Here is a 19,936-nt window from a genome sequence, read left to right on the forward strand (position 1 = left end):
TGAGTCTTTTTATGGTGGTTTTCAGTCTTTTTGTGTTAATTTTTAGTCCTTTTGTGGTGTATTTCAGTCTTTTGTGTTAATTTTGAGTCTTTTTTGGTGGGTTTTGGTCTTTTTGTGTTAATTTTGAGTCATTTTGTTGTGGTTTTAAGTCTTTTTGTGTTTATTTTGAGTCTTTTGAGCCCTCAGTCAGCTGGGATAGACTCCAGCCCCCCAACGACCCTAATGAGGATTAAGCGGTGTGTAGATAATAGAGGGATGGACATGAAGAGATAAATCAATGGCAGCCTGTGAGGAAAACAGTCTTGAATGGAAAACTTGAGTTAATCTGATAATTCCAGGACTATAAAGTAAAACTTCTGATGCACACCTCACCCCTTTGGTGAAACATTCCTCTGCTGTAAAATTTGGGAAGCACATGTGTTTGCTTCAGAAACTCCCATTGTCCTTTTTGCTCTCCATTTTTATTCAACCGTGGCTTAAAGTACACACTGCAGCCTCCCAGAGAGTCCGCTGTCCCAGATATCTGACCTCCGATCAGCAGCCAAGTCCCAACCTGAGGCAGGGTGATGTATGGAGCCTGACAGCTGAGCGGTGCAGAGGAGATGGAAAGGACAGCTGAGAGAAACAGCTCTGGGGGCTTCCAGCGTCCCCAGGATGCAGGAAGGTAGATGTTATTCGTCTAAACGGACTCCTGGACCGACACGCACTTCTTTATGTCTCTGTAAAACTCTCCATATTATGTTTTTGCAGCAGCATTGATTGGATCGGGTACCCCGGCTTTCTTCTCTTTGTCAGGGAATGCCTGTCAGATTGTGGGCTTTGCCGGAGGGATTTCTGCTATGTGGTCTGAATGAGAATTTTATGGAGGAACTGAACAACAAATGCTCTAAAGGGGAGCTTGAGCCAGATGTAAACACGAGAAGAAAGACATCATAATTACTATTAAACCAGTAATCACTGTTTTTATCATTAAAAAATCTGTAAAGCACATTAATTATGATGGCATTTACTTAATTAGTACTTATCTTTACATTTTATTTTCTATGGAGAGCAAGTTGTTGGGTTTTGTCAAAATGGAAATATCATCTACTACTAATGAGCCAATTAAATAATGTGTGTTTAAAAGGAACTTACAGTTGTGCTAAAAGGTTTACATACTCTGGCAAAATTATTCCTGACAAATTTCAACAAAATGAAATAAATCCATCAGTCAAATTTATCTTTAACTTCATTTATTTTATGTTTTGTCTATTTTTTGGGCAAATGAATCGCACTCAAAATACATCTCTGCAGCTGTAACTGTGCTGTATGTTGCTTCACATGTTGGAGCGTCAACCAGATGCTGCTATTTAACACGATGACAATATTAAAACTTCAGAAAATTCACAATGATCATCAGTACCGATATATTATCACATTCCTACTTGATGGTGAATTTAAAAAGCAGAAAGATCTGTAGATTTTGGGGGAATAAATCTGACTGTCTTGGATGCTAAAAAGTTACTACCCACAATAACCAACTTTTGGTTTAGAGGGAGTCCTCAGTTTACGACATCCTTGACCTACGACGTTTCGTCGTTATGTTGGAACTGGTTACATTGAACTAGTTGGCGAGTGGAGTGGTGCTAGCAGACGGCTTTGTTTCCATTCTCTGGTTGTACACCACCTTGGATTGTGCTACATTCACTAACTTTCTGTCCTTCATTATGGCTCCCAGCGTAAGTCAGACTCTTCTGATGCTTGGAAGAAAAGGAAAGCAGTTTCCATGGAAGTGAAATTAGAATAAAACACTCGAAACAGGGCAAAACAGCGAACGTAACACTGCACGTAACGGCATCGTTTACATTTTTGCCGGAGTTCCGACTTAAGGCGAAAATCGACTTATGTCGGGCTGTAGGAACGAAACTCCGACATAAGTCATAGCTAATATTAACCACATAGCCTATGGAAGCCTGTGATTTGCGTTGGTTGAATTAAAGAGGTCACATTTTCATGATATGAGATTTTAAAATTCAATGCAGCTAGTTTTTGCACCGTCGTAAGTTTCTCTCAGCAGAAAATCTCCCGTCATCCTCAGCATCCAGCAGCCTTCCTCTCTTCTGGTGCCCGGAGTCATTTCTGATTAAGACACTAGAGAGAGAAAAAAGAGGGAGAGAAGTGAAGCAGGATGAGAGAAAAGGAAACAAACAGAGGAGTGACACGATGCAGACAGAGGAGGGGAGAGTCGAGTCATGGAGAGCATTCAGATGTTTTGACATGTTGCAAAATCGATTGAAGGCCGAAAGCCCAACACTGAGTAGCTCAGCGTGGATGGAGCTCTGTGGCCATTAAAGGAACAGCTGGTTCTCTGCACTGGCAGGTCCAGGATCAGCCTCACTGGAGGAAGACATGACGGTGCTGTCAGAAAACATGTTAGCGGAGCGCCGTCACTCTTTGTCCACATAAAGTTGTCCACATGTGTGTAATGAATATATGCTCAGAACAAAAGTACAACATACAAACATCCCACTTGCAGATCTATAACTGCACAAGCAAAAAAAACTGAGCCTATAGTGAATCAGCTCAAAAAAAAGAAATGTTAATGGAAAAATATATAACTGTCCAGATTTATACATTTCAAATTAGATAAAACAGCTTTAAATTATAAAAAATGGCAAAAATATGACAAAATAACCTACCTAGCAATTGATACTCCAAAGCAATAAAGGAATATGCTTGAGGAAATACTGCCAGTGATTGCAAATATATAAAACCCATTTTCTGAGTTTTTGAGAAAAATGGCTTCAAAGTTTTGTGTTTTCAAGGACGGTCTAACATTCGAAGCGCCACTGTAGCGCTATATTTTCCAGCTAGAATAGTCATTTACCACATTAACAATGTCTAGACTGGATTTATCATTCATTTAATGTTACCTTCATTTTTAAAAAAAAGTTTTTCTTTCAAAAATAAAGACATTTCTAAGTGACCCCAAACTTTTGAATGGTAGTGTACAAAGTTATGCAGTAGTGTAAATTGCCTAATAATGTTGGTTAGGCAATTATATGAAGGGAAAAAGATTAAGATGAATATGGTCTGATACTTGATAGATACAGTATACACAGTTTAAATATGTACACAGCTGTTCAAAAGTTTGGGGTCATCCAGACAATTTCATGTTCTCCATGAAAATTCACACTTTTATCCATGTGCTAACATAACTGCACAAGGGTTTTCTAATCATCAATGAGCCTTTCAACACCATTAGCTAACACAATGTAGCATTAGAACACAGGAGTGATGGTTGCTGGAAATGTTCCTCTGTACCTCTATGGAGATATTCCATTAAAAATCAGCTGTTTCCAGCTAGAATAGTCATTTACCACATTAACAATGTCTACACTGGATTTATCATTCATTTAATGTTAACTTCATTGAAACACACATGAATGTACATTTAAGTATACATAAATATTGCACATATAATGTGAATGTATGAATACATATGATGCACCGACTTAAAAAAATCACCAACCAATGCACAGCACCTGCTCCACACACAAACCACCTCTATGAGCTCAACTATGTGATCGTAAATAAAAGCTATGCAGCCGTTTGTGCAGTAAATGTGAAAAGATGCATGAAAACATTTCCTTTAACAGATTATGTCCTTGACAGATTGTTTGCCAGATGTGCCCAACAATCCCAAACAAGATCACATTCGTTCCAGCCAAGAATGAATCTGTGCACAACCATGTAAAATGTGAGAATCCACTGCAGCGTCCAGAAACATCCCACGCAGCGCTATCTATCGTGAAATCGCTGAGGATAATTAATACCAGGGCTGCTAATGAACACTCAGCCATGGTGGCACTTTTTCCTCTCTCCCTCCGTCTCGTTCTTCGCTCTCCATCTCAGGGCCTCTAATCATAAACAGGCACATTCCTGTAGAAGTGAAGCTGACTGTGAAGCAGAGCTCTGCCAGGTTTCAGGAATGTGATCACAGAAGCTGCTCCGGCCAGCTGATGATGAAGGTCGGACTTTTCCACCCGCAACTCACAGCTCAGCTTTCCACACGTCTGTAGCTTCCACTACAGCAGGGGTGTCAAACTGATTCTAGTTCAGGTTCCACATTCAGCCCAGTTTCATCTCCAGTGACCAGTAAATTCACAGCATAACAACCTAGAAATAACCACAACTCCAAATATTTCCTTTGTTTTAGTGCAAAAAAAGTTCACATTTAATAAAATATCTTTCTACACAACATTATGAAAAACCCGAAATTTCTTGAGACAAATGACAAAAACGAGACAAAACATGACAAAAGTGAGAAAACAACAAATAAAGCAAAACACAAAGCCACAAAAATAAGATAAAAAACACAAACGGGACTCAAAGAAACACAAAACGACAAAAACATGAGAGAAACGATAAGTCAGACCAAAAAAAACCAAAAAAACAACGAAAACAAGAGAAAATATTACAAAATGAAACACAAAACGACAAACAATGAGACAAATGACATGAAGCAAGTAAAAAGAGACAAAGCAACAAAAAAGACAAAAAATTACACAAAAAGAAACAAAATGACAAAACCATGGAACAAGTGACAAAAGTCAGACAAAAAACGAAAAAAACTATAAAAACAAGACAAAATATTACAAAAATGAGACACAAAACAATGAAAGAACAATCTAATATTTTACTTTATGATCAAAAGAGGTTGTCATGGTCTAGAAATTATTTTAAATTCATAGTTTTACTAATTTATAATCTGCAGTTGATGTCTTCTCTCTAGTTTTTACACTTTACAAATCGGGCCGGACAGGACTCTCTGGAGGGCTGCTTTTGGCCCGCTGGCCACAGGTTTCACACCCCTGCAGTACAGGATGCACAGGAACAAATAACAGTCCCAGTTTTACTAAAATAACAACAGAAATGAACTTATTTGTCGCTGACATGTGTGGGAAATGTTCCACTGAGCACACTGTGACCCAGTTCTATCAGTGGATCTACACTAATGGTAGAACACTTTATTGTTGTCCTCACGCTGGAGTTTCTTCTGAGTGGCCTGCTTCTAGCTGGGGCCATTCTCATGTTCTATGAATGTTACCCATCATACATGTATGCGTGTTCTCCTGCAGACTCCTCGGTGGCACATCGACCTGCAGCCCTGGGCCGGGGAGAGTCGCTCTCTGGAGGACGAAGCCAAAAGGTTCCTCAGTTACATCACAACCCCACAGGTGAGTCATTGTTCCACATCACACCTAAAGTAACGTCCTGCTGTGCAAAACCACATTTATCTTATTCTATGCCAGGGACAGTGGCCAAGCCAATCTGTTCACGTACTGCTCAGTCTGATGGATATGTGGGTTGACATTTTACATCCCACCCATCAAATTACAAATAATCCATGTACAAAATGTTAAAACATGCAGTTGTTGTGTAAATTTATTTGTCCTGACACCAAATCTAAAAAAACTGGGAGAAAAAAATGTTTGAAAATACTTTTAAAATACCAAATCAATCTGGAGTTCCCCCTAAAATGCCATTTTTCTCTTGTTCCATCCCCTGATGACCAAACTGAATCTCTAATAAAACAGTTCAAATGAAATTTAAATCCACTTTTTATTGGTATTATTTTTCATGGATGTCTCTTATAATTGTGTTAACTTTTTTTTTTTTTTTTTTTTTTAAATCATCAAAATATTTTAAAGAAAAATTATTATGCCTGGAACGTGTTCCACAACCCTCTTGATGATGTTTTTGTCATTTCATGTCTCCTTTTTGTCATTTTGTGTCTCGTTTTTCTCATTTTCTGTCTTGTTTCTGTCATTTCATGTCTTGTTTTAGTCTTTTTGTGTCCCGTTTTGACGTTTTGTTTCTCGTTTTTGACATTTTCTTTCTCGTTTTTGTCTTTTGTGTCTCGTTTTTTTAAATTTATTTTTTATTTATTAACCTTTATTTTACCAGGAAGTCCCTTGAGATTAAAAATCTCTTTTTCGAGGGAGAACTGGCCTCTTTTTGTCGTATTGTGTCTCATTTTTCTCATTGTGTCTCATTTTTATCCTTTTGTATCTTGTTTTTGGCGCTTTGTGTCTCGTTTTTGTTGTTTTGTGTCTTGTCATTTTTCTCATTTTGTATGTTGTTTTTCTAATTTTTTCTTGTTTTTGCTGTCAGCATCATCAAACAGTTTTCAAAAAGAATTAGTCTGGTAGTGTGTACCTGCAACTGTATGACAGCTGATGAGTTTCAAACAGAAAATGCCGACTGCCCAAACACAGCACAACAAACGACAGCACTATAATCTGATGTGGAAGATTCACAGAGCAGATACGAAGACGCAACAGCTTTACCAAAGTGTGAAACTGAATACAGGTTGTCGTTTCTTGGCATGGTTTTCTCGTTTTTCTGCCGGGTGTGAAGAGAACTCGTCTTCACAGGATTTTAAAACTATTATTTTTAGACAGAGTTGTTATTTCAGAAACTCACAACACCTCGACTGTTGATCTCCAAGTTCCCGGTCGCTCAGGTTTGACCTCGTTCAGTTGTAAGTGTGATGTATTTTTAGTTTTTCTCTGTTCTTTATTTGAGATGTTGGCTGTGCTTCATGCTTTGCTTCAGGCTATGTTCCACGAGGAAGCACATAATCCTGAATCAGATTTTTAACCACTCGAACCAAGATTTACCAAATATTGTTACCAGATGCTTAAACGTAGCATTAAAAAAACAGCTGCTATTATTTGCCTGGAGGTCTGGCTTTTGTTGTGTGTATCAGACTGCATCCGTCAGCAGATGACTGAAGCTACAACTCTTTCACATTCAGCTCAGCGCTCGTCTTGCTCGGCAGCTCCTTCGTGAATTCATTATTCTATTGATTACCATACAGATGGAACTCACTGCCTCTCCATTCAGACTCAATCAATGAGATGTTGTCGTTTGTTTCTTGGTCCATATCAGCATTAATTACAACTGTTTGATTAAGACGCTCTGCTTCATAATGTGAAAAATATCTGCGAAAGCCTGAAATCCTGCTTCCTTTGTCCCGACTGTGAACGCAACGCAAAAGACATGGTTTTATTTTGAACTGTCCATCTACTAATCATGCTTCCTTGTACAACCATCAGGCCAGAACTGCAGTGTGAGCGCTCACTGGTACATAAAACCTGCATGTACACAATCAACTGTCAAATATACGCTGACTGTCCAAAAAAAAAAGTCACTATCTAGATTTAACTAAGAGTCTTCCATTGGATAATTACTGCAGTGATGAATATGTTTCAAATGCAACAACTTATTTAACTGTAGCTGATGCAGTGAGGAGCTTCTCATTTCTGAAACCGTGTTGGAAGACGTATCCTGTGGTCATGGAAAGGATGTTAGTCTGTCTCAGACGGATCAAATTACCGGATGAAACTACTAAAATCTGTTATGATGCCGAAGGCAGAGACTCCGGTGCAGAACAACAGAGACATGGCAGATTGGCATATAAAAGTTCACAATTATTTTTTACAAAAATACACAACAACACAACAGGATGTGACGTATGCGGGGTAACTAGGCAAGACGGTAGGATGCTTGGCGCTAAAGCTGAACAGGACCCCCTAAAGGACCGGAGGGTAGTAAGAACAAAACTCTATACACAGGAACTATTGTTTTAGCTGAATTAAACCAAACTTGGTACTACCAAGGCAGGAGAACGAATCACAGAACATGTACAGGGTAACACAACTGCTGAATAGTTCGGTGCAGGTCTAAAGCTACCAGGATGTTGGAAAACATGGGAAATAACTAGTCTGACTGGCAGGGAACTTAACTGTCCGAGGTAGGAACAGGTGATGGGAGGACTGGGCAGGAGAGGTGGCGTGTGGCTGGTGGAAATCCGGTTTTCGGACAGGTGCTGCAGCGGTGGCATCTTGCCTGGAGCCGTGGTGGTGGCGGAGATCCACAGCGGTTCAGGGGAGATCCACAGCGGTTCAGGGGAGATCCACAGCGGTTCAGGGGAGATCCAAGCAGGAAGGGCGAGCAAGTAGGAACCCAAACTGGAACACAACAGAGTACAGGTGAGCACAAGCAAGGAGCTAGACTGAACCAGGGCCAATACTAACTGGGATAGTTCATGATCCGGCGAAGAGTAGTGGCAACATCTGACTTATATGGAGGAGTGATGGTGATTGGTGATCACTCCCACTTGCTGGCCCGCCAATTCCGCTGATTGTGATTGGCAGCCCCTGTCTGCATGCCACATGCCACCTAGGAGAGAGATAGGGAAGGGGAGGGAGAATCTGCCACTAGCTGGCAGCTGAGCTTGAGGGTGTGACAAAATCAGGTGAAGAACCGTCCAACGCATTATTAAAACCTGAAGGATAGTGGTGAACCACCATCTTCGAGGAAGAAATGCAGTCGGAAGATGATCGTAGGAAATCAACAGAAGAACTCACGGCTGTGTTTAATAGTGAAAGTAAGAACATTTCCAACTCAAAGGATTGGGACTAAACAACTGTAGTTCTAAGAAAACCACTCATCAGTGAGGCTAATCAGAAAAAAGGGCTTCAGTTTTCTAGGTAGAATAAAGACTGGACTCTGGAGCAATGGAAGAAGGTCATGTGGTGTGATGAGTCCAGATTTACCCTGTTCCAAAGTGATGGGGTCCGACTCTCCTATCATCAATATAAGATCTTGGTAGAAAATTAATACAGCTCTGGACAGAAATAAATGCTGTGACGTCTCCAGATGTTTAGTCCATTTTTAGGGCTTCAGTCACTCTGTTCCTCCTGATTCGGCTAGTCTGACTTATTTTAGAGTGCACGTGCTGCTGGTGTTCTTTCATTGTAGAGATAAACCAGCATCTTATCTTTTCCTCCTCGCACAATACGGCCAGAACACTCCAAAATGACTAAGCGCTCATTCTATATCTTTCACAAAGCAGAAACGCTGCTCATAATGAATTAACGCTGGGCTGTGTGTGAGGACAGGAAGGGACAAGGATGGAAAGACGGAGCGTGTTGGAAGGGAACTGTCCATCATCGACGGTGACAGGCGAGGGTGGAGGGAGCTGGTGCAGGAAGATGGCAGCATCCTCAGCTGTAATGCTGACTGACATGGTGTCTGGTGGAAGTGTAGCTCAGAGAGACGGTCTGAGACCCGACCAGAGATCAGTAGCAGTCAGAGAGTAGGGAGGGAGCAACAAGACGATGGAGAATTCCTGGAGAGCCATTTTTGTGTCAGTTTACCATCTTTTAGTGCCTTTTTAGTTATTTTAGTGTCTTTCAGTGCCATTTTTGTGTCATTTTTGCATCTTTTAGCATCATTTTAGTGTCTTTTAGTGCAATTTTATGCCTTTGTGCATTTTTAGTGACATTTTTGTGTCATTTTTGTGTCTTTTAGTGCAATTTTTGTGTCTTTTAGTGTGAGCTTTGCATCTTCTAGCATCATTTTAGTGTCTTAGTGCAATTTTGTGTCCTTTTGTGTCATTTTTGCATCTTTTAGCATCATTTTAGTGTCTTTCAGCGCAATTTTTATATTTCTCAGTGTTATTTTTGTGTCATTTTGTGTCTTTTTATGTCAGTTTTGCATCTTTCAGTGTCATTTTTGTGTCTTTTTGTGCCATTTTGTGTCTTTTTGTGTCATTTTATGCCATTTTTTGCATCTTTTAGTGCTTTTTTATGTTTTTGTGCCATTTTTGCATTTTGTTGTGCCATTTCTGTGTCTTTTTGTGTCAGTTTTGCATCTTTCAGTGTCATTTTTGTGTCTTTTTGGGCCATTTTGTGTCTTTTTGTGTTATTCTTGCTTCTTTTAGTGCAATTGTTGTCTTTTAGTGCAATTTTTGTGTCTGTGTCATTTTTGCATCTTGTAGTCATTTTTGTGTCTTTTAGTGCCATTATTGTGTCTTCTTGTGTCATTTCATGTCATTTTTTGCATCGTTTAGTGCTTTTTTATGTTTTCGTGCCATTTTTGTGTCTTTTTGTGTCAGTTTTGCATCTTTTAGTGTAGTTTTTGTGTCCACCAAAACAGTTCCAATCTGTCGTTACAGTATTGAGGGGGCACCATCACTGCATACTTGGCTTAGCGTAAGATAATTATATATTTTGGATCATATTTTCTGAAGCAAACATGAAATTAAAGATGAATTGAGACCTGTCTGTTGCTTCAACTATAACCAGTTACTGTATCCTCACTGAGAGCATCATCTCAGGTCTTCTTTATTCTCACAGCTCAGTGTTCTGTTTGACATTGTTCAACAGTGAGCAGTTCAATTCTGCAGATGTGAAGTGGCAAAACAATCAAGAGCGATTTTGCATTTCATTACACGCTGTGCATGAATGCTTTCATCTGGAACACATTAACACTGATGGACATAATGGAGCATATTAAAAAAAATCATTTAAATAGACTACTGCACCAATAGAATTCCAGCGCTCTTTGCAACAGAGACCCATCGGGGCGACTTTTATTTCCTGTCAAATGGTGACGCACTGTGCTTGACTCAGCTGGTGCCTTCCTGCCTGACCTGTCACTGAGCGATCTGATTAGAGGGAGACATTTAAAGGCCACAGCAAGAAAAAACTATGCCTACGAGGTTCTTTAGAAGCTGTTAAAATCTAGAGGCAACTCGGGCTTTGGCCTCGGAATGCAAACATGCATAATGAAACAGCTTCAAATGTCACTTTTAGGCGAACAATAGACTTGATTTGAGAAGAGGTGGGACACAGCGTGCATGATTTCTTTTCATTTAAATTTCAGAATACTTTCGGAAAAAGCACTCCTTCTTTCCTCACTGTTTTCTTCCACCTTGACACAGCTGTAAAACATTTTGTGTGAGCTCCTTTTCCAGCAACCCGACTGTGAGCCGGTGATACTAGATAGTGGACAACACACATATTTACACACATGCTGTGGTGTTTGAACTGGAGCGGCGAAGCCACAGATTTCTGCTTGATATCACCACGCCTGAGCCAATGTTGTTCCTTCCTCTGCAAACTGGGATCTCTGCAGCAGACAGAGCTTAAAGAAACCAGACAGCAAACATTTTGAGCAGCAGCTTCTGTGCTGAAGCTTGTAGAGCTGTAGACGTACAACAGCTGACATGTATATACATGAGCACCAACACAGTTTCTGCAGGCACAAGCCTCATGCAGTATAAACACAGAGAAACTCAAACATGCAGAGGATAGAACCCGGATGGAGTTTTAAAGCTTAAAAATACTGAATTAAAATATAAAATTTCAGCACAAGCCTTTGATTATTGCACAGTATTTAAAGGAAGTTCTGCTAAAGAGATCATTGCAATACGGGAGATTTATGCTGTTCACTTTTGTAGCAATTTTAATAATTAATAGTTGTATGAGAAAGGCATCTTGTTGGGTTCGGGTCAGGATTAGGGTACATTAAAGAGAGTTTTGCTAAAAATATTATTGCAATAGAGGAGATTTATCATGTTCATTTTTGTCCCTACTTTATCAATTGATAGTTCTATGAGAAAGGCTTCCTGTTATTCCATGAGACAAATGGTACAATAACTATTTAGGTGTGTTCAGATATAATTCTTTGGCAAACATAATATGAAGAATTTGCCTGTAATATTATATTAGACCTGTTTATTGAATTAAAAACCCTTTATTTGTCACTGATGTCACTAATGGCCGACTTTCAGATCATGGCTTAAGGTCCTCCAAGGCTGTCTAGAAGCCCCTGATCAATGAGAGACAGTGGTTAGCCCAGCGTCGTTGGACCCAAGCATACAAGAACTGGACAGACAGGAACTGGAAGAAGATTCTGTGGTCAGATGAGTCCAGTTTCCAGCTTTATCTTCCTGCTGCTAATGCGAAGGTACGCAGAAGGCCAGGAGAAGCATCATCTCCAGCATGTACAGTACCTACTGTCAAGCATGGTGGAGGCAGTATCATGGTTTGAGGATGCATGAGTGCCGCTGGTGTTGGTCATCTCATTGAACTCTGCCAAGTATTGTGCCATTCTCCAAACCCACATGCTCTGTTCCGTCGAGGTCAAACAAGATAATGCCCCTTGAACACATCCAGGGCCAGAAGAACTTGGCTGCAGGAGCTCAGTATCCAGAACTCAGAGTAGCCAGATCAATCCCCGAACATGAGCCCCATTGAAAATCTGTGGTGGATTATCAAAAGGTCTATTTCAAAGTGTAAACCAAAGAATTTAGAAGTATTAAAAGCAGTAATTCAAGAAGAATGGGACAAGATTCCCCGTCATCAGTGTGAAAGGCTGGTGGAGAACATGGTAGCCAGGATTAGAGCTCTACTGCTGCTAATGGCAGGACTAGACCTGTTTATTTAATTAAAAAATCTTTATTTGTCACTAATACATGAGAGTAGAGTGGATACTAATGTTCCTGCTGGGATCTCAAGGGTAAGTGTTAAGATTAAACCCCTGACCTCCTGATCAATAAAACCTCATCCATCACTTCTGCTGAATCCCAGGACTGAATCTTCAGATCTTCAGTCTCTCTATTGAACTATCTCAGCACACAGATTGCATTCATGACCCCGCAAAGTTGTCGAATTGAACTCTGTGGATTTTTCAACATATAAAGCACAAACAGAGTGAGTACCTCAATCTCGTCCTTGTTTACCGTCTTTCTTTCATCCTCTTGTGACCCGGCATCAGTTCCAGCTGTGCATCACGATGAGTTTGCATATCATTGCACAACGAAGCCCAAGCATATTCTAGCCTAAGGTCAGACTCTCTGGCAGAGATTTATGCTGTATGTGTTGGGACATTTTAAAAAAGAGTGTTGGGACATTTTAAAAAAGAGTGTTGGGACATTTTAAAAACGAAATGTTCATTATGTCAGTGTTTAACTCTACAGAAATTAAAGCTCCACATTTCATTCCTGGTTAGACTAATGCTGTTGAAGACTAAAGGCAAAGTCGTGCTTTCTGCATGTGCATCCAGACTGATGCAGACTGTAACAGTGGACATGTACACACTTCTGGTCATACTATAGCTTAAGTGTCAGTGTGCTATGTGGTCAGTTGCATTGCCCCTCTTACTGAACACTGAAAAACATGCAGAGCTTTTGTGGATGTTTCCAAAGGGCTGTTTGCACTTTTGACAGGAAACAGCAGCTGGTCACAGATTGGGCTCTAGCACCATGTCAGTCTGATCTCTGCTGAGCTGAACAGTGGACGGACATAGCACAGGATTTCTGGAGAATTTAGAACTACCCAGTGTGTTTGAGCACCACCAATGGAAATTATGTACAAAGTCCAGTAGTTACGACTTGAATTACAACTTTTCTGTTGACATATTTCAAACATTATGCACAATGTGTCCCAACTAACATTTCTCTAAGGCAGTAAAAGGGCCATTCCATAAATGGAGGACATTTGAGCTTCAAAATTTCTGAAAAATAAAGCTTCTCTTTTACAAATTTCTTCTCCATATTTATCAATAATAGGTAATAAACTATCAAAGGCTCAGCTTCCACATCAATGGCAGCATTGCTAATCCATGCTAATGTGATCTTTTTCTCAGCAGTAGAAGCTAGATATTTAGCTGCTGTTACTGCTGACCAAGAGGACAAACTGACTGATGGAAAACAGTCCAAAGAATTAGTCTGATCCTGATAATATGAGGCAGAGTGAGACATTCAATCAAGGCTGACAATGTGATGAAAATATGAAAAATAGAAGAGAGGACATAGCTTTGCTCTACACATTCTTTAGGAAAACTGTTTGATGACGCTGATGACAAAAACAAGACACAAAACGACAAAAACAAGGCACAAAACAAAAATGAGAAACAAAAGGAGAAAAATGAGACAAAACAACTAAAATGAGACACAAAGTGAGATAAATGAGACACAAAACGACAAAAATTAGACAAAAATTGACAAAGACATAAAACGAGGGAAACGAAACAAAACGACAAAAACGAGGCATAAAATGAATGGTTTTATGTAGTTTACATCAAGATGTGTCGGCACCATCGAAAGGTAAAAGTGAGTAAAACTAGTTTCTCTACTATTCATTTATTAATTTCCCAGTATGATGCCTGCTTTATATTTGCATCGCAGGACTTCCAGTGTCACAGAGAATAACCTTAGCAATAAGTTCTGCTTGTTGTTATCAGAAATGATTGCTATAAGTGTATGTTGTGTGTTTGTGTGTGTCCAGGTGTTCTGTGCATCATCACCTGGTGAGGAAGAAGCTGTCCAGGGAGGATCCACCAGTGACTGGACTGTGTGCCTGGACCCCCAGTACAGTCTGTCCCACCGCATACAGAGCAAACACTGCAGGGTGTACTCCTTTGGGTGGGTATGAATGAACACACACTCACACATACCAATACGTCCAGCATCAATGAGCTCTGTACATGCAACCGCTATTCAGAACATCTGGTGACTTTGAGACATCTAAACACAATCACCATAGTTGCCTCTTCTCTTCTCCCAGGAAATTTTTTTATGATCAAAGAATAAAAGCTGTTTTCCACATAACACAGCAGGAAGAACATCTCCGTCTCTATGACCCCTGTTGGCCTCGTCTTCTCATGTCCTCCCATCTCAGTGACTAATTGGAAACTGAGGCTATTTTTATCCAGGGTCTGTCTTTGTGTCTCTACTCGGAGATTTCCACTCGCATTTTTATTTGCAATTCGTTGTGATAATAAGGGAACAGATCATATCCACTCCATCTCTCCTTCCTCTCGCTGACTGGCAACTAATCTGGAACCCAGTCAGCTGGACCACGGAGGTGTTTGACTTTGAAGACCGGGGAGTCAATCACTCCCGGTTGGCCTGGTGTCGTGGATCAGCTCGGCCCGGTTCTGCTCCGCTGGGTCTGCGAGGTGCAGCTGAGGTCTGCAGGGAGAGAGAGCTTATTAATTTGACTATTGAGAGACGGCACAGGTGGCTGGCGTCAGATGTAGTCGGTGTTCTGCTGCTTCTGGCTTCCTGATCCTCTGAGGAGAAGAGGTTGGAGGTCAAACGGAGAGACGGGAGAGAAGCATATCTGACATCCTCTGGCTGACTGACACGCTACATGCACCGAAAATAAAAGCGCCGCTGTTATGCATCTCTGTGATTTATGCAAACATTTGAACATCTGACCTGAATATCAGCTTGAGGGGAAAAGTAACTTACAGCTTTGATTTTTTGCCAAGAAAGCCACATTACCATTTTTTTCCTCCTATCTAAATGAACCCATAAGACCTCTGGAATGAATTCAATTTACACTAAGTCGCCCCCTTAACTCTGGCTAATGCAGGAACAGCGAGTTGACCTAAAAAAAAATTAAAAATGGAGCTCTATGAAAACATAGAAACTTTACGAGGAACAAAAGAAATGTCCTGAGAGCCTGGAGCAGCAGTTAATCAAGTCAAACTGCTAGCTGGAGTTCCTCCCCGTGTCCCCTACGTGACCTAGATTTACAACACAAATGCATACGTACACTTCATGGTCATACTGCTGGATCTCTGCCAGGTATGCTGAGTATCTAAGCTCAGGAGAGTTCTGCTCTGCACTACAGCCTCCTGCTGCATGAAAACAAGACAAATTGTCGTCAATTAAAAATCCCAGGTATTTAAAAGTAAAACTCAATTTGTTGACCATTTCTTAGAATTTTTCCAGACGGCGCTGATCTGTCAGTTCAGAAAACAAAAACTAAACACAAGATGGCAAAAATGAGACACAAAATGAGAAAAAACGAGACACAAAATGAGAACAAGGAGACACAAACGACACAAACGAGACACAAAATGACAAAAAGGAGACATATTTTCCTGATAATGAAAGTAATGACCTTTACTTGTACTGTAAAAACAGTGGTATTGCTAGTTTTACCGCTACTGTAAAAAGATTTTATAATTTTTTATTATTATATTATGACAGATTGCAGAGGATCCATAGATCTGAGATTGTGACATTCTGACTAGATCCAGTTGGAATATCAAAAGCTATCAGGACTGCTGAATTCTCCCACTATGTACTCTTATGCGTGTGGTTTTGTGTGTTTTTCTGCTTGTGCGAGGATCTCATTTGCATGCTGTTTAACGAGCCGTGGACGGCAGGACGAGCAGCTGTTCTCTGATTGGTGTGGAGCGAAGGGGGATGTTTTTCCACATGAAAGACCAATTATCCACCTTTTCACCTCCCATGCTTCAGCTAGCCTCTCTCATCCTTCCTCTTACGCCAGTTTCAGTCTCAGCATCGCCACGTCTGTCCTTTCGGATCACACATTATCTCTTCATGCATGCTGGAACCATCCAGATGCTCCCTGTTTTATTTATTTATCTAGTATCTATTTATTAACCAGGTTAGTCCCACTCAAATCAGAATTTAAAGGGAGACAAACAGGACAGCAGCAGAGTCGCATTAAAACAGCAAACAGCAGATAAAATTAACAACATTTAAACTTGCTGACAGACAAGGTCGACTAATGATTTCACCAGAGCTTTAAACTCATTCAGTGGAACAAGGGCTTGAAGTTGAAGTTTTGATTGTAATTTGTCTCAAGCATTAGGTTCAGAAAACCTAAAGGTTTTCTTGCCCAGTTCAGATTTGGGGACGACAAATTGCAGAGTATCCATAGATCAGAGATCCATGTTTCCTTGTTAAAAGACAAGACAAATAGGAAGGAACCGTACCCAGAATGGGTCTGTAAATAAACACAAACCAAAGATGTAGACGTTGGGCACTTAAAGCCATTACGTGCATCACGATATCAATCAGTTCTTCATAAAAATCATGAAAACCAACGACTTTCATGCATGTATGAGTCATTTTACAAGAAGAAAACAGAATGTTGTAATGGACTGATATTGTTGTTGATGTTGAGGTTTCAATGTTTATTGTTCAGTTCCAGATTTACCTAATGTCAGTGAACATGTCATGTTTAGTTAGCTCACCTCTGATTGGCTGAGAGTCAGCAGTAGAGAGAGCTGTGAACGGCGGCTAATTCTGGAGCTTCAACAAGAGGAACATACCGAATATAGCAGCTCCAGTCGGTGCCACTTTGCCCTCTCTGGCTGAAGTGCCCTTCGAACCAAAATGAAGAAATAATTATAATTATCACACACTTATCATGACAGCTAATTGCTTTTTTTGTCAAAGTGGATGGCGTTACCTGTAATCACTCTGTTAGAAAGCTTGCCATGCATCCATTCAGTGAGTCACAGAGGCCTTTTTGAATTTTCTTTTGAATTTTGAATCAAAAACACAACAAAGTAGCAAGAAAACATGGGAAAAACAGCCCTATATACCCATCAACATGCAGATTGGACACATCATGTCTAGGTGTGACAAAAGTAGAAATAAATCTGCTAGAAATCCTGACATGTAATTGCATATTATTTGGGGAAAGCACAGGCATAATTGAGAGACATTAATGACAACTTAATTCCATTTTGACTCAACAGAAAAGCACGAGCGTGTCTAATAATATTAATGGTGCATTTAAGTTTTCATCAGAGAGAAATATTCTACTTTTCACTCCACCACATTTATCTGACAGCTTTAGTTGCTTTACAGCAGGTTTAAAAACCGATTAATGAACAATATCAAATACAATCAGTTATTATGCAGTAAATTAAGCCACCTGGCAGAACATGAAGTGAACTAAAATTAACTTCAGTCAGCTACAGGATGTAAATCCTGCTTGTATTTTAATGCATTAGTAATGATAACAATCCAATAGAACACCAACGGAGCCCATTATTGTGTGAAATGGTTACTTTAACTTTATGGGTCATTCCAGAATTGGAGGAAATTTAAGCATCAAAATTTCTGAAAATTAAAGCTTCTCTTTTCCAGTTTTCTGCTCCATATTCATCAATAATAGGTAATAAACTATCAAAGGCTTGATTGGTTCAACTTACACATCAATGGTAGCATTTTTATTCCATGTTTTATGTGTTGTTTGCTAACCCTACTCTAATCACAGTAACAGGGTTGCTAATCCATGCTAATGTGATCTTTTTCTCAGCAGTAGAAGCTAGATATTTAGCTGCTGTTACTGCTGACCAAGAGGACAAAATGACTGATGGAAAACAGTCAAGAAAAAAGTCCAAAGAATTAGTCTGATCCTGATAATATGAGATAGAGTGAGACATTCAATCAAGGCTGACAATGTGAAGAAGATATGAAAAATAGAAGAGAGGACATAGCTTTGCTCTACACATTCTACAGGAAAACTGTTTGATGCAAAACAAGACACAAAATGAGAAAAATGAGAAAAACAAGACACAAAACCACAAAATGACACAAAATGAGAAAAATGAGACACAAAATTTAGAAACAAAACGACAGAAATGAGACAAAAATTGACAAAAACAAGACACAAAATGACAAATACAAGAAACACATTGAGAACGACACAAAACGACAAAAACGAGACACAAGATGACAGAAACAAGACGCAAAACAACAAAAATGAGACACAAAATTAGAGAAACGAGACATAAAACAACAAAAATGAGACACAAAATGACAGACACAAAATGACAGAAATGAGACCCAAAATGAGAAAAACAAGACTAAAAATGAGAAAAACGAGACAAAACAAAAATAAGACAAAATGAGAAAAACGAGACGCTAAAGGAGAAAAACAAGACACAAAATGGCAAAAACGATACATAAAACAACAGAAATGAGACACAAAACGACAAAAACGAGACATTTTCCTGATAATGAAAATAATGACCTTTACTTGTAACTAAACAGTGATATTGTTAATTTTACTGCGAATGTAAAAGTGTGGCGGTAATCTGCTCAACACCAGAGTCCTGACAATGAAGTGGGTAAATTCAACCATCATTCATTTTATTATTTACTGTGATTTTCTTACTGGGACGCGTCAAAACATCTGCTGTGAGGAGAAAAAAAGTCTATAGTGCTGCTTCACTGGAACACTTAACATACTTGAACTATAATTAAGGTGATTAATTACACGTGTGCTGTTCCCACTTGACAGGTAAAATAAAATTAAATAAAAAAAGACTAGAGGGAGAGCAGCAGTGAAGATAATTAACCCAGTATTCAAGTACTGGACTCGAGCGTTTCCATCTGATGCTGTTTTAAACGTCCACTTCACCCCACTTCTGAGGAGAATACTCTGATTGGTACTGTGATATGCTTATTTGACAGCCTTGGAAAATACAAGAAGTCTTTAAAATACCACATTCATTTAAATAAATGTTAAAATGTCAAAACCTAAAATAGACAAAAAATCCAAAAGCTGAAAACAGATTTGCATATCACAACTTTTTTCTTCTTCTTTTATCATTGTATGTATAATAATAGATCAATCAGACGCATCACATAGGTACTTTCAGTTCATTCTTTTTACTCACAATTTACTGATAATACTTGTGTACATATACTTAACCCTCGTGTCATCCTGCGGGTCAAAATTTACCCGTTTTGAAGTTTGAAAATGTGGAAAAAAAAAATATTTTCACAGTGAAACTTCTGATGTCCACTTTTTTAACATTTTTGGGAAATCTTTGAACATTTTTTGGCAGAAAAAAGAAATATTAAAAATGTTTCTTCAAACATTCACAAAAAAAAAATTTGTGAATGTTCTTAAAGAAAATATCAGAAGTTTTAATTATATATATATATATATATATATATATATATATATATATATATATATATATATATATATATATATATATATATTTATATTCACTTTAGATATTTTTAGGATTTTTTTGAAGATTTTCACTCATTTTTTGAAAATATTTACAAAAATTTTCTTGCCAAATTTGGGGGAATTTTTTTGCTGAATTTTGGGATTTTTTTCAGACAAGGAAACAGCATATTTTGGTGCCTGTAAATGAAGACAACAGGAGGATTAACTCTCCTGTTATGTTGGACACAATTTTTTTCAAAAATAGCATATTGAGCATAATAATAACAACAGTAATAATGATAATAACAATAATAATAACAGTACCAATAATAATAATGATAACAGCAACAATA

General features: G+C 39.0%; 1 protein-coding gene across 1 annotated transcript in view; it reads left to right on the plus strand.

Moving 5' to 3' along the window:
* Positions 1–19,936, plus strand: part of mettl24 (methyltransferase like 24) — a 55,051-nt gene that overhangs the window by 21,176 nt on the left and 13,939 nt on the right. Inside the window, exons 2-3 of the mRNA XM_055016132.1 lie at positions 5,121–5,219; positions 14,127–14,263. Of these exons, the coding sequence (XP_054872107.1) occupies positions 5,121–5,219; positions 14,127–14,263 (236 nt within the window). The remainder of the gene's footprint in view (positions 1–5,120; positions 5,220–14,126; positions 14,264–19,936) is intronic.

This window comes from Amphiprion ocellaris, chromosome 12 (assembly GCF_022539595.1).
Source record: "Amphiprion ocellaris isolate individual 3 ecotype Okinawa chromosome 12, ASM2253959v1, whole genome shotgun sequence".
Lineage (NCBI taxonomy): Eukaryota > Metazoa > Chordata > Actinopteri > Pomacentridae > Amphiprion > Amphiprion ocellaris.